This window comes from Hypomesus transpacificus, chromosome 23 (assembly GCF_021917145.1).
Source record: "Hypomesus transpacificus isolate Combined female chromosome 23, fHypTra1, whole genome shotgun sequence".
Taxonomy (NCBI): domain Eukaryota; kingdom Metazoa; phylum Chordata; class Actinopteri; order Osmeriformes; family Osmeridae; genus Hypomesus; species Hypomesus transpacificus.
In genome coordinates this window covers 2,872,102-2,883,961 of record NC_061082.1, presented here as the reverse complement: position 1 = coordinate 2,883,961, position 11,860 = coordinate 2,872,102, and the positions used below count along the sequence as shown (strand labels likewise).

Genomic DNA, 11,860 nt, shown 5'->3' with positions numbered 1-11,860 from the left:
TAATGAAATTCACTCTTCTTCCCTTTCCTGATTATTTTAGTGAACTTGTTCTCTTCCTGTAACTGTACGTGTCATCCTACTCACCGAATGGACTCTTAATGATGAGAACGGATTGAATCTCCAGAGAAGCACTGACACCATATTGGTTCTGAGCTGAAACACGGAAGTAATATCCAGCACTCTCAGTCAGGTTGGGAACGCGGCAAGTTGTTCCTGAGACAGAGGATGACACCAGGTGCCACTCCTCGCCCTCCTTTGCTTCACGTTTCTCTACAATGTAGTTGGTGATCATTGAGCCACCATCATCCTTTGGAGGCTTCCAGCTGATGATTATAGAGCTCTTCAACAGTGCATCCACAACAATGGGCCCCTCTGGGATAGTAGGTTTATCTGTAAATAAAGTAAAATAAAATAAAAAGGGGGATTAATTTAAGATATAAAAAACTATAATATTCTTGTAAGGATTGTAGGAAAATTATTTACCTTGAATTTCAACACGAAGGAAGGTGTCAACAGTGCCGAATTTGTTGCTCATTTGCACCTTGTACCGGCCAGCATTGGTCTTACGTTGAACATTCCGAACAACCAGATGAGAGTAGCTCTCTGTATTCTCAATGATGACATTCTCAGATGGATTTAAAGGCTTCTTGTCATAGAACCACATAATCTGTGGAATAGGACGGCCGATGTAAACTACATGGAGACGGAGGCTGGTTCCACAGCCAGCATAGTACTTCTCTTTCAGAGGGAAGCCGGGGTGGAACTGAGGAGCGGCATGTAGGAAAAGTTTTCCGCTGGTCTCAACCTCTCCGGCCTCATTTACAGCTCTGCAAGTATACAGACCCTCATCTTCCTGTTCATCTGTGGCCACGGTCAAAGAATGGTTGCGACCATCAGAACTCATCTTGTATTTGCGGCTCTGGATCAGCTCCTTGCCATACCGGTACCATTTGATCTCTGGTAGAGGTCTGCCAATGATCTGGCACACCAAAGTTCCAGATTCACCTAGTTTTGTAGTGACGTCTTTTATTTCCTCCTTCAGACATGGAGCCTCTCCAACTATAAAAACACAATCATATTATGAGCATGTTTATTAGAGATTTGGAGATATACATTCGTTTATGTTTATCTCTCATAAATAATTTGAACACAATGTGTTGACATACCGCTCAGTTTTGTCTTAATGCCCATGGCAGTTCTGCGGGGCCTGCTCAATCCAGTCTCATTCTCAGCAATAATACGGAACTCGTACTCTGTAGCCTCCATAAGACCACCCATTGTAAACTGTCTGTCCTTGGAACGTTCTTTGTTGCATTTCTTCCAGGCACTTTCACCGGCCTCTCTGAACTCTATCCAGTAGCCCAGGATCTCCTTTCCACCATCACACTCTGGACGCAACCAGTGGATAGTGATGCAGTCCTTGGCAACTGAGATTATGTCAATCTCTCCAGGTTGACTTGGTTTGTCTGTGAAACAATAGGTGTAATTATTATAGACAATGCAATGTAATTTTGTCATCTTTCATTACATACATTGTGTATAATTTTAGTTATGCTGAGTTTTAGTAAAGGTCATGATAACTCACCGAATGGATCTTTGCAGACAACTGAATCGGATTCGGGTCCAGCCTCACTCTTACCAACGTCATTCTGAGCGACTACCCTGAACTTGTATTCAGCATCAGGGATGAGTCCAGTTACAGTGTACATGGTGGTGGTGATGTGTGTCTTGTTGTGACGCACCCACTTCTCAGTGGACACCTCTCTTCTCTCAACAAAGTAGCCTGTGACACGGGAGCCACCATCATCCTTGGGCCTGGACCAGGACAGAGAGATTGTGCTCTTGGTGACATCCATAATTTCTGGTGGGTTGCTTGGTGGTTCTGGAGGACCTGTAGATATAAACACACAAAGTTAGAGGAGGAATTGTTCAATACAAGAATGATGTATTTGTTTGTGTGAACCATGACCAATACTCACAGAGAGGTGTCTTTGGTATGACAGACTCATCAGATTTTAGGGATCTGCTGACACCAAACTGGTTCTCTGCTGATATCTTGAAGTGGTACTCAACATTCTCCTTTAGTCCTTTGACCACCAGAGATGTCTCAAGGACCCTGGAGTCCACAGTGCACCAAGCTGCCTTAGGAACCTCGCGTCTCTCAACGATGTATCCCAAGACATCTGAGCCACCGTCGTCTGATGGAGGTCTCCAACTAACTCTGACAGAACGAGCCTGGATATCATCAAACTCGAGAGGACCTTCTGGGGCATCGGGGCGTCCGATTACCTTCACCTTGATGTAGACAACCTTCTTGCCGCATTTGTTTTCCAGAATTAGGTCATAGGTGCCGGTATCCTCTTTGTGGGCCTCCTTGATCACCAGCTCAGTGATGTCATCAGTGGAGACAATCATGGCTCTGTGAGAAATATCTCGGCCTTCCTTGGTCCACTTACAGGTAGGAACTGGTTTTCCCTTGATTGGCACAGACAGTCTGATAACTCCACCCTGTCGGACCACATAGCCTTCCTCATACTTGCTATCCAGCTCATAGTCAGGATAGTCTGAAAGAAAATATTAAAAGTTAGAAACAAGAATTATCAATACATTGAATAATACAATACTACTCATGTATTCATTGTTATGTTTTGAATAGATCTTTCCTTACCAAGCATTTCTGTAACCTTGACCACCCCTGGTATTTCAGCTGGTTCTCCTGATCCTCCAGCATTGCAGGCCATGACACGGAATTTGTACTCTGCTCCCTGGGGCATATGTGTCAGTGTGTATTCACAGATCTTTGTAGGTGTTGTGTTGCACTTAGTCCATTCCACCTGGTCCACTTTCTGCATCTCAATCAGGTAGCCAGTGACAATGGCTCCACCCTCATCTTCAGGAGGAAGCCAGGCCAGAGACACAGAGGTCCTGGTGCTGTCGGTCACTCGAGGATGCATAGGTGCAGTTGGGGGCTCTGCTCACACAGGAAAAAAGTATTTAATTAGAAATAGGCGGAATAGAAAGTGACAGTGGTCTGTGCATTCAATTCTAAAATGTGTTAAATGAAAATCATTCTCATTTGCTTACCGACGGGATCCATGGCGATAGCAGGTTTGGAGCCCAAGCTTGGTTTTCCTTCACCCCTGGAGTTAATGGCTGTGACTCTGTATTCGTACTCCAGGCCTTCAATCAGACCTGTAGATCTGTATCGGGTCATTGTCACTGGGTTCTTGTTGATGCGCATCCATCTGTCAGACCTGACCTCCTTTCGCTCGATGATGTATCCGGCCAGAGTGGAGCCACCATTATCCTCTGGTGGCTGCCATGTTACGGTCATGCCTTCATGAGTTACATCAACAATGTCTGGTGTGCTGGGTGGTCCGGGTATGGCTATAAAGAGAAGGAAGAGAGAAAAAGGGGGGAGAAAAGAAGATTGAAATGTTAAACAATTATATCCAAATAAAATGCAATTCAAAAATTATTCTCACAATTATTCTGGGATAGTTTTGTGCTGAATGTCAACTTACTCTTCAAACTCTTGCACTCCACAACTTCTGACTGCATGAATCCACCAACGCCGAAGCGGTTTGTAGCAGCAACACGGAACACGTATTCAGTTCCTTCTGACAGTCTTGTGAATTTGAAAGTGGGCCTGGTTACAGACTCGGACACAGACAACCAGCCAGGACGGTGTGCATCACGCTGCTCAACCACATAGCCGCTAACGTTAGCACCGCCATCCTTCTCTGGTGGTTCCCAGCTAACAGTCACAGAGCTGCCATCAACCTCTTCAATTTTCATCGGTCCGATGGGTATTCCAGGTTTGTCTAGAGAGAGAAATTTGAATGGTTGATATTGTAATACACCAGAGTATTATAAAGTATCTTCAAACTTGTTGAGTTTACACAAACATAAGCAAAGTAATTTTAACTTGTTTAACTACATGCTCTTATGGTTTCTTCCCTTTAGCACTATTTTTTGGTTGTCCACAATATGTACTTCTTGTTTTTGACTACCCGCAATGCTGTGGGGCTATCTTGTTGTTATTATCAGTGACCTATGCACTTTGTGAAGCTCTCTCTTGGAAGTCGCTTTGGACAAAAGCGTCTGCTAAATGAATAAATGTAAATGTAAATGTAAGAGACAAAACACTTACCAAGGATAACGATTTTGATAACCTCTTTGGCAATTCCTGTTGCATTCTTTACTTCCAGAGTGTAATCCCCAGTGTCATCAATTGTGGTCTCACGGACAATTAGTCTTGTGTATTTTGCTGTGCTTTCAATCTTGACACGCTCAAGACTATCCTTCATCTTAACACCAGCAAAGAACCATGAGCAGACAGGCAAAGGTTTACCCTTAATGGGCAGGTTGATGTCAATTGGTTTGCCTGCTGGGACATTGACAATCTTCTGTGGAATTCCAGCCAGATCAATCTTGGGTGCCACTGTGGGGGGGATACAAAAACGTTTTCATACTTTGCGGAAACTTTAATGCTTTACAAAAACATAATTAGTATGGGCATTTAGGCAGGAATTCATATTTAGGTTATAGTACTTGTAATCATAATTCTGACATGGCATACCTTTCTGTTCCTGAACAGTGATAGGACTCATGATCTCTCTAGCCTCGCTGACTCCCCTGCTGTTGGTGGCTCTGATTCTGAATAGATACTGCTCATTCTCTGTCAGGGAAGTGACAGTGTGCTGAGACACTGATGACTTCACAGTTGACACAGCAGTCCATCTGTCTGATCCAACCTTGCAGGCCTCAATGACGTAGCCTGTCACTCGGCTGCCACCATCAGAAAGAGGCTTCTCCCACTTCAGAATGACTGTGGTCTTTGTCACATCCACAATTTCCATATCTTGAGGAATTGATGGAACTTCACAGAGCAGGACAGACTCAGGAATCTCACAACCTTCTCCAATACCATAGATGTTCTCTGGTAATACTCGGAAGAAGTAGTGAACTCCCTCTTCCAGACCAGTGATTCTGAACAATGTTTTCCTACATTCCGTTGTAACTGTCTTGTACGATTTCATTGAAGCTTCTCGTTTCTCAATGATGTAGTTGTTGATAGGAGCTCCGCCATCAACACTAGGTACATCCCAAGTAATTACCACAGATTCCTTGGTATAATCTTTCACTTTAACGGCCCCAGGTGGTCCAGGAGTGTCTGAAAAACACACACCATGTTAACTGACCCTAATTCCATATTAAATTATACAATTATTTTATCACATAATTACAGTGTATTATATTTAGCCTCCACACAATTTACCATAAATCTTGACGAGAACAGTTGCTGTCCTCTTGCCAGATGGGTTCTCTGCCTCAACAATGTATTTTCCAGCATCATAACGATGGACCTTCTCAACTACCAGAGATGTGTAGCTGTCAGTGGTGTCAATGAAGCCTCTGCTCTGAAGGTCCACTCCCTTCTTCCTCCAGGTGATGATTGGCGTGGGTCTCCCAGTCACTGTCACAAACAGCCTCAGAGTGCCACCAGCCCGCAGACACACAGTCTTCTTCAGGTCATCACCCAGTTCAAGATCTGGGATTTCTGTTGGACAAAAGTTCATCGTCATTATCATGTGCCTGTCAAGATATAAACCTGCAACTGACCATCTGTAACTGTCTATGGTCAATGGCTTAACAATAAGCATTTTTTCCTCACTGTCACAGTACTGTACCGAAGTGCAAAATGAATCGTCCCAAACTGAACTTGACCTGTCCCATAATGTTAGGTGTTTATCTACATATTCAAGTACAATGTTGTGTACATACTTTTTTATTTGTTAAGTTCTACATCCACATTTTCGTGAAATTCCTGACGAGTGTCACTGTCAAAAGCTAGCTGGTTGATATGGGTCCCCATTTGGTTATTTATATAGGTTAAATATTTGGTCATTTTATATCAATACAGTTAACCATGCAAACTTACCAACTTTCTCCACAGGCTCGGTTTCCACACTTGCTTCACTGAATTCACCAGTGCCCTTGTTGTTAACAGCTGCCACACGGAAGCTGTACTTCTTGTTGCTGGCCAGACCAGTGGCAACATAGTTGTTAGTCTTCAGAACCTTTTGGTGAGCTCTATACCACTGCTCTGTTCCCTCCTCCAGAATCTCAACTACATAACCAGTCACATCAGAACCACCATCATACATAGGCCTGGTCCAGGCAAGGCTGATGCTATGTTTAGTGCTGTCTGTCACCCGTGGTATGGAAGGTGGAGCAGGAGTGTCTAGAAAAAAGAAAAAATGAGCAAATTCACATTTTTGTTGAAAATTGTTAGGTTTCGTCTTTATGAATGAACCATGAATATCCGAATATGATGCTTACAGGTTGGATCTTTGCATAGAACATATTGGGAGGCGTCGCTGGGCTGACTGTTTCCAGCAGCATTCACAGCTGTGACACGGAACTGGTAGTCGCTGCCCTCCAGCAATCCGGAAATCTTCAGACGCGTGTCATAAATGGTGAAGGTCTTGTTCACTCTGGTCCACCTGAGACTGCTCGTCTCACGTTTGTCAACAAGGTAGTTCTTGATCTCACTCCCACCATCACTCTCTGGCTTCATCCATTCAATAATGACATGTTCCTTTCCAACAGCCGTGATCTCTGGTGCTCCAGGAGGTGAAGTGATAGCTGAAATAGATTTTATGATATGCAGTGGTCAATAAAGTATACCATTTTTTAAATCACATCTAAGTAAACACATGATAGTGTTTGGACAGGAACAACCCCTTACTGTATGCGTTTCTTGCAATAACAGGGTCAGACTCCAGAGGTACTCCAGGTCCATACTTGTTGACTCCTCTGACACGGAAGACGTACTCATTATTCTTGATGAGTTTACTGCTGACACATGCCAAGGTTTTACATTCTGTCTCCATAATGACCCAGTTGAGGCGGCTGGTCTCGCGTCTCTCTACAATGTAGTGAGACACTAAGTCTCCACCATCCTCTAACGGAATCTTCCAGGATACACTACACTTCTCCTCTGTGACTCTGCTGATGATAACCTTTTCAGCAGGAGGCCCAGGCGTATCTGGAATAGAAAGCAGATACATAGTTATTAGTAATTGGTTTGATTCTTCTGCAAACAGGACAAACAAGAATGAATTATTATGTGTGGAATTATTATGGAAGCATGTGTTGGGAGGTGAGGTATTTTATGACAGGGAAACTGAATGAAAAAGTTGTATATTTTACAATATGTGTGAAGAAAGCCTGAGTGTATTCTGTAAGTGTGTACTTTCATGTACTTTGTTTTGCTTACCTAGTACTTTAACATTGACCGCTGCTGTCTTGGTGCCGCTGGCATTTTTCACAGTGAGGATGTACCTGCCAGTGTCATTCCTGTCACAGCTTTTGATGATGGCCATGGCTCTGGAGCTGGTATAGGTCAGAGAATATTTCTCTCCCAGTTCTAGAATCTTTTCACCCTTGGACCAGAACACTTTAGGCTCTGGTTTACCTCCCACTGCCCCATCCAAAACCAGGTCTGACCCAGCACGAATAGTGACTGTCTCTCCAACCAGCGTTTTGTCAAGTTCAGCTTTTGGAGGGGCTGTAACACAAATTTAAGAGAATTTCAGTGTTTTATTTTCATAATTATTCATGTTGAAATGCATTGAATAGTGAAGTATTGTTGTTACTTACTGTACTCATCCTTGCAGGTAATGGGTCCTGTGGACTCTGATGGAGCACTGTGTACACCAGCTCCATTTCTGGCAATAACACGGAACTCATACACTTCATCTTCTCCCAGATTAGCCACGGTGAAATTTGTGTCTGTGATTGTGGTGTAGTTGCATTTCAACCAGCGTGTGTCATCATATTCATCTGTGCTGTAAGGCTTGCGCTCAACAACATAGCCAACAATCTTGCTACCTCCATCATTTTCAGGTACAAACCAGGCGATTGTGACTGAGGATCTAGTGATATCTGTCACCTCTGGTTTGCCAGGAGGATCTGAACATAGACAGAAGGACAAGACAGTTAAGGTAAGGGACGACATGGACCAGTGGAGGTAAAAATTATTAAACCATTACACTTAACCCATTAAAGTCTCTGACAGGTGTTGTACTCACCCACAGGATTCAGTGCCACCACTGGCCTGGAGGCTTCGCTGGCTTTGCTCAGACCAGCAATATTCATTGCGTAAACTCTGAACTGGTACTCCAAGCCCTCAATAAGACTGGATACTTTGTATTGGGCGTCGACACATGGGATCTTGTTCTCCCTCACCCACAGGATGGTGTTTCTCTCTTTTTTCTCTATCCAGTAGCCTGTTATTCCACTGCCTCCATCATGGTATGGCAGGTCCCACTTGATGCCAATGGCAGAAGCAGAGACAAACAACACATCTGGGCGTGTTGGAGGACTTGGGGGAACTATTAAGACAAACAATGGAAACAATTGTTAATGTTGTGTTCTTAACATTTGCATCATCTGTAAATTGATTTAACACATAATATAACTTACCAAATGGATGTTCAATAATCACAGGTGTAGTCTCAATGGACTTGCTCACGCCAAACTTGTTCTCAGCACACACACGGAAGGTGTACTCCATGTATTTGGTCAGACGGGTGACTTTAATTGTGGTGCGCTTGACACTGGAGTTCACAACCTGCCAGGATGTCGATCCAGACTCGCGCTTCTCAACAATATAGTTAGTTATTTCAGTGCCGCCATCGTCTGAGGGGTCTGCCCATGACAGTGTGCAGGACTCAGATGAGACAGAGGATATTTCCACAGGGCCAGTTGGTGCACTGGGTCTACCAAACACCACAACTGTCACAGTGAAGGTTTTCACTCCTGCCGCATTTTCCAGAATTAGGTAATACTTTCCACTATCTCCTCTCTTGCTGTCTTTTACAACCAGGGTTGTCTTTTCATGGTTGGACTTGATAGACACTCTGTCAGTCTCCTTCAACTTCATCTCTTCCAGTTTCCATGTTACCTTTGGAGCTGGTCTGCCACTGATAGGAATATCAATGATGAACTTGTCACTGGTCTTGCATGTGATGAGTTGGTTGTTGATGCTGCTGAGGTCAGCAGTAGGCTCAATACGGGGCTCCTTGATGACAACAGAACCAAAGGCATCTCTTGCCTCACTGATGCCAGCATCGTTCTTGGCTTTGACACGGAAATTGTACTCTGTGTTTTCAATCAAGCCTTCCAGAACCATTTTCAGAGACTTTGTCTCACCACCCATTAACCAGCGGTCAGACCCCTTGGCCCTAAGCTCCACAATGTAGCCTCTGACTCGGCTGCCACCATCATGTTCAGGCTTTAGCCAGGCCAGAGAAGCTGTGGAGTTGCTTGTGTCGATGACATCCAGCCTCTTGGGTGGAGCAGGTTCCTCCGTGGCAACCACAGGCTCAGACATCTCCTGTGGCTCACCCTGACCATACTGGTTAACTGCAATAACTCTGAAGACATATGGAATACCTATCTCCATGTTGGTTGCTCTAATTATTTGACGTGTGCACTTAGTGCTAACTTCTTGCCAGCTGAGACGGCTGGCCTCACGCATATCCACAATGTAGTGATGAATGCGAGCTCCTCCGTCATTGCTGGGAGCGTCCCACATGAGGGTCAGTGCTCCTCTGGTCACGTCCTTGAAGGAGATTTTACCTGGTGGTCCAGGAGTATCTAAAACCTTCACAGTGAAGGTAATAGACTTCCGCCCACTGTTGTTTTCTAGAGACAAGGTGTATTTTCCAGCCTCGTATCTGGTGCAGCCTTCAATAGTCAAGGTGCTAAATGAGTCAGTAGTGTTGATATCTGCCATTACTGGCACCTCACCATCAGCCTTGGTCCAGGTAGCCAGAGGAATAGGTTTGCCACGGAAAGGAATATGGAGAGTGACAGTGCCACCATTCCTCACAATGTGGTTCTGTTTGAAGCTAGCATCAATGTCAATTTCTGGAGACGTCAGTCTGTCCACAGCTTGCACTGGATTGGGAATTGTACAGGCTTCTCCCTGTCCTGTTCCATTCACTGCACTAACACGGAACTTGTACATCTCACCAGCAACCAGACCTTTAGCTGTGTAGACGTTATTGATGCATAACTCTGTGTTGATTTTGTGCCATTCCTCCAGACTAGCCTTGCACATCTCAATATTGTAACCAATAACCTCCATGCCACCATCAAACACAGGCTTGATCCAATCCAGGGTGACAGAGGACTTGGTGGAGTCAATAACTTTGACCACAGAGGGGGCACTTGGTGTGCTGGTAGGCTCTCTGCACTTGAAAAGCCTGGATGTGCTGCCGGAAGGTCCTATTCCAGCTCCATTCTCAGCCATCACACGGAACTCATACTCATATCCCTCGGTCAGGTGGGTGACTCTGTGTCGGAGCTCAGTGATGGGTCTCTTGGATGACACCTTCACCCACATCAGACTCTTCTTCTCACGTCGTTCCAGGATGTAGTGTTTGATCTCGTTACCACCATCTGACCTGGGCCTAGTCCAGCACATTGTGATGCTATTGCCTGTAATATGTGTGGCGTCTGGTGTACCTGGGGCTTCTGGCACAGCTGAGGAACAAAAGCAAAAATACATGTTCATTATCTTCCATTTATTGTTCAATAAATTAAATGTACTGATAACTGCAGAGAGCATTTTGAAATGGTAAAATATCAAAGCTATGCACACAATTTGTCTTCAGAACTTACTGAATTGCATCTGTGCAACGACTGGTTCAGAGTCCAGAGGTCTGCCATCACCAAACTTGTTGACGGCAGAGACACGGAACTGATACTCATTGCCCTTGATCAGTTTAGTGACGTTGAAGGAGCAGGCTTCACACTTGCTGGTCACCATTGCCCAGGAGATCCTGGAGGTCTCTCTCTTCTCTACTATGTAGTGAGTGATGGCAGAGCAGCCATCGTTCTCTGGAGGGTTCCACCAAACTGTACACTTCTCTGCAGTGATGCCTGTGAAACGGATGGGACCCTCAGGAGGCCCAGGGGTGTCTAAAAAAAACAGAAAATGTTTATGGTTAACATAACTATCTTAGTAAATGAATATACTTCAAGTTCTATAGTAGGTATAGATGCAACTCTTGAATATTTTACTGTGTGACTAACCTTGGACTCTGATATTAACTTCTGCTCTCTTAGTTCCTGAGCTGTTCCTGGCCTCCACTGCGTAGATGCCACGGTGACTACGGTCTACGTCACGGGCGAAGAGTGAGCTGCTTCCGATGGTTGTTGTAATGTCAATCATCATCTTCTTATCAATCTCTGTACCGTCCTTGTACCATATGACCTGAGGTACGGGGCGCCCGGTGATGCTGCACTTTAGTTTGATGTTCTCACCAGCCTTGAGGGTTACGGCCTGGTCAGCAGCAAACTCAATGTCAGGAGTAACTATAAATAGAAAAATATACAGAGTTAGAAATGCATATCACAATTACATAAAATAACATAACATTTTCATGGCAGAGTAAAAAAAATTTTTTTTCTCCACTGGTTTCTCACCACTCTCATCCTTGGTCATGATGTAGCCTGAGGACTGGGAAGGTGGACTGACAGTTCCAACAGCATTCCTGGCGATCACCCTAAACTCATAGCGGTCACCAGCAGAGAGTCCAGTGACGGTGAACTGTAATTCACAGATGTCAGTGAAGTTGCACCTCAGCCAACGGGCTCTGCCTTGGCGTCTCTCCACGCTGTAACCCACAATCTTACTGCCTCCATCTCTCTTGGGTAAGCCCCACTTGAGAGTCACAGAGTCTCTTGTGCAATCAATACAGTTGGGAGTGCCAGGGGGGTCTGTAGAGGGAAGGAAACGTCAACTTTCCAATGCAGTGAATGTATTTTAAAGCAAGTATGT

The 11,860-nt window shown here is 44.6% G+C and overlaps 1 protein-coding gene across 1 annotated transcript in view; it reads right to left on the bottom strand.

The window, feature by feature from the left end:
* ttn.2 (titin, tandem duplicate 2) overlaps positions 1 to 11,860 on the bottom strand; it is a 153,002-nt gene that overhangs the window by 8,618 nt on the left and 132,524 nt on the right. The window contains exons 212-232 of the mRNA XM_047047514.1: positions 11,506 to 11,799; positions 11,113 to 11,394; positions 10,699 to 10,998; positions 8,494 to 10,560; positions 8,100 to 8,402; positions 7,669 to 7,980; positions 7,286 to 7,576; positions 6,755 to 7,054; positions 6,346 to 6,651; positions 5,945 to 6,247; positions 5,282 to 5,563; positions 4,583 to 5,176; positions 4,154 to 4,444; positions 3,525 to 3,824; positions 3,085 to 3,387; positions 2,669 to 2,971; positions 1,980 to 2,564; positions 1,586 to 1,891; positions 1,167 to 1,466; positions 484 to 1,059; positions 85 to 390 (exon numbers count right to left, since the gene is read on the bottom strand). Coding sequence (XP_046903470.1) covers positions 85 to 390; positions 484 to 1,059; positions 1,167 to 1,466; positions 1,586 to 1,891; positions 1,980 to 2,564; positions 2,669 to 2,971; positions 3,085 to 3,387; positions 3,525 to 3,824; positions 4,154 to 4,444; positions 4,583 to 5,176; positions 5,282 to 5,563; positions 5,945 to 6,247; positions 6,346 to 6,651; positions 6,755 to 7,054; positions 7,286 to 7,576; positions 7,669 to 7,980; positions 8,100 to 8,402; positions 8,494 to 10,560; positions 10,699 to 10,998; positions 11,113 to 11,394; positions 11,506 to 11,799 — 8,904 coding nt within the window. The remainder of the gene's footprint in view (positions 1 to 84; positions 391 to 483; positions 1,060 to 1,166; positions 1,467 to 1,585; positions 1,892 to 1,979; positions 2,565 to 2,668; positions 2,972 to 3,084; positions 3,388 to 3,524; positions 3,825 to 4,153; positions 4,445 to 4,582; positions 5,177 to 5,281; positions 5,564 to 5,944; positions 6,248 to 6,345; positions 6,652 to 6,754; positions 7,055 to 7,285; positions 7,577 to 7,668; positions 7,981 to 8,099; positions 8,403 to 8,493; positions 10,561 to 10,698; positions 10,999 to 11,112; positions 11,395 to 11,505; positions 11,800 to 11,860) is intronic.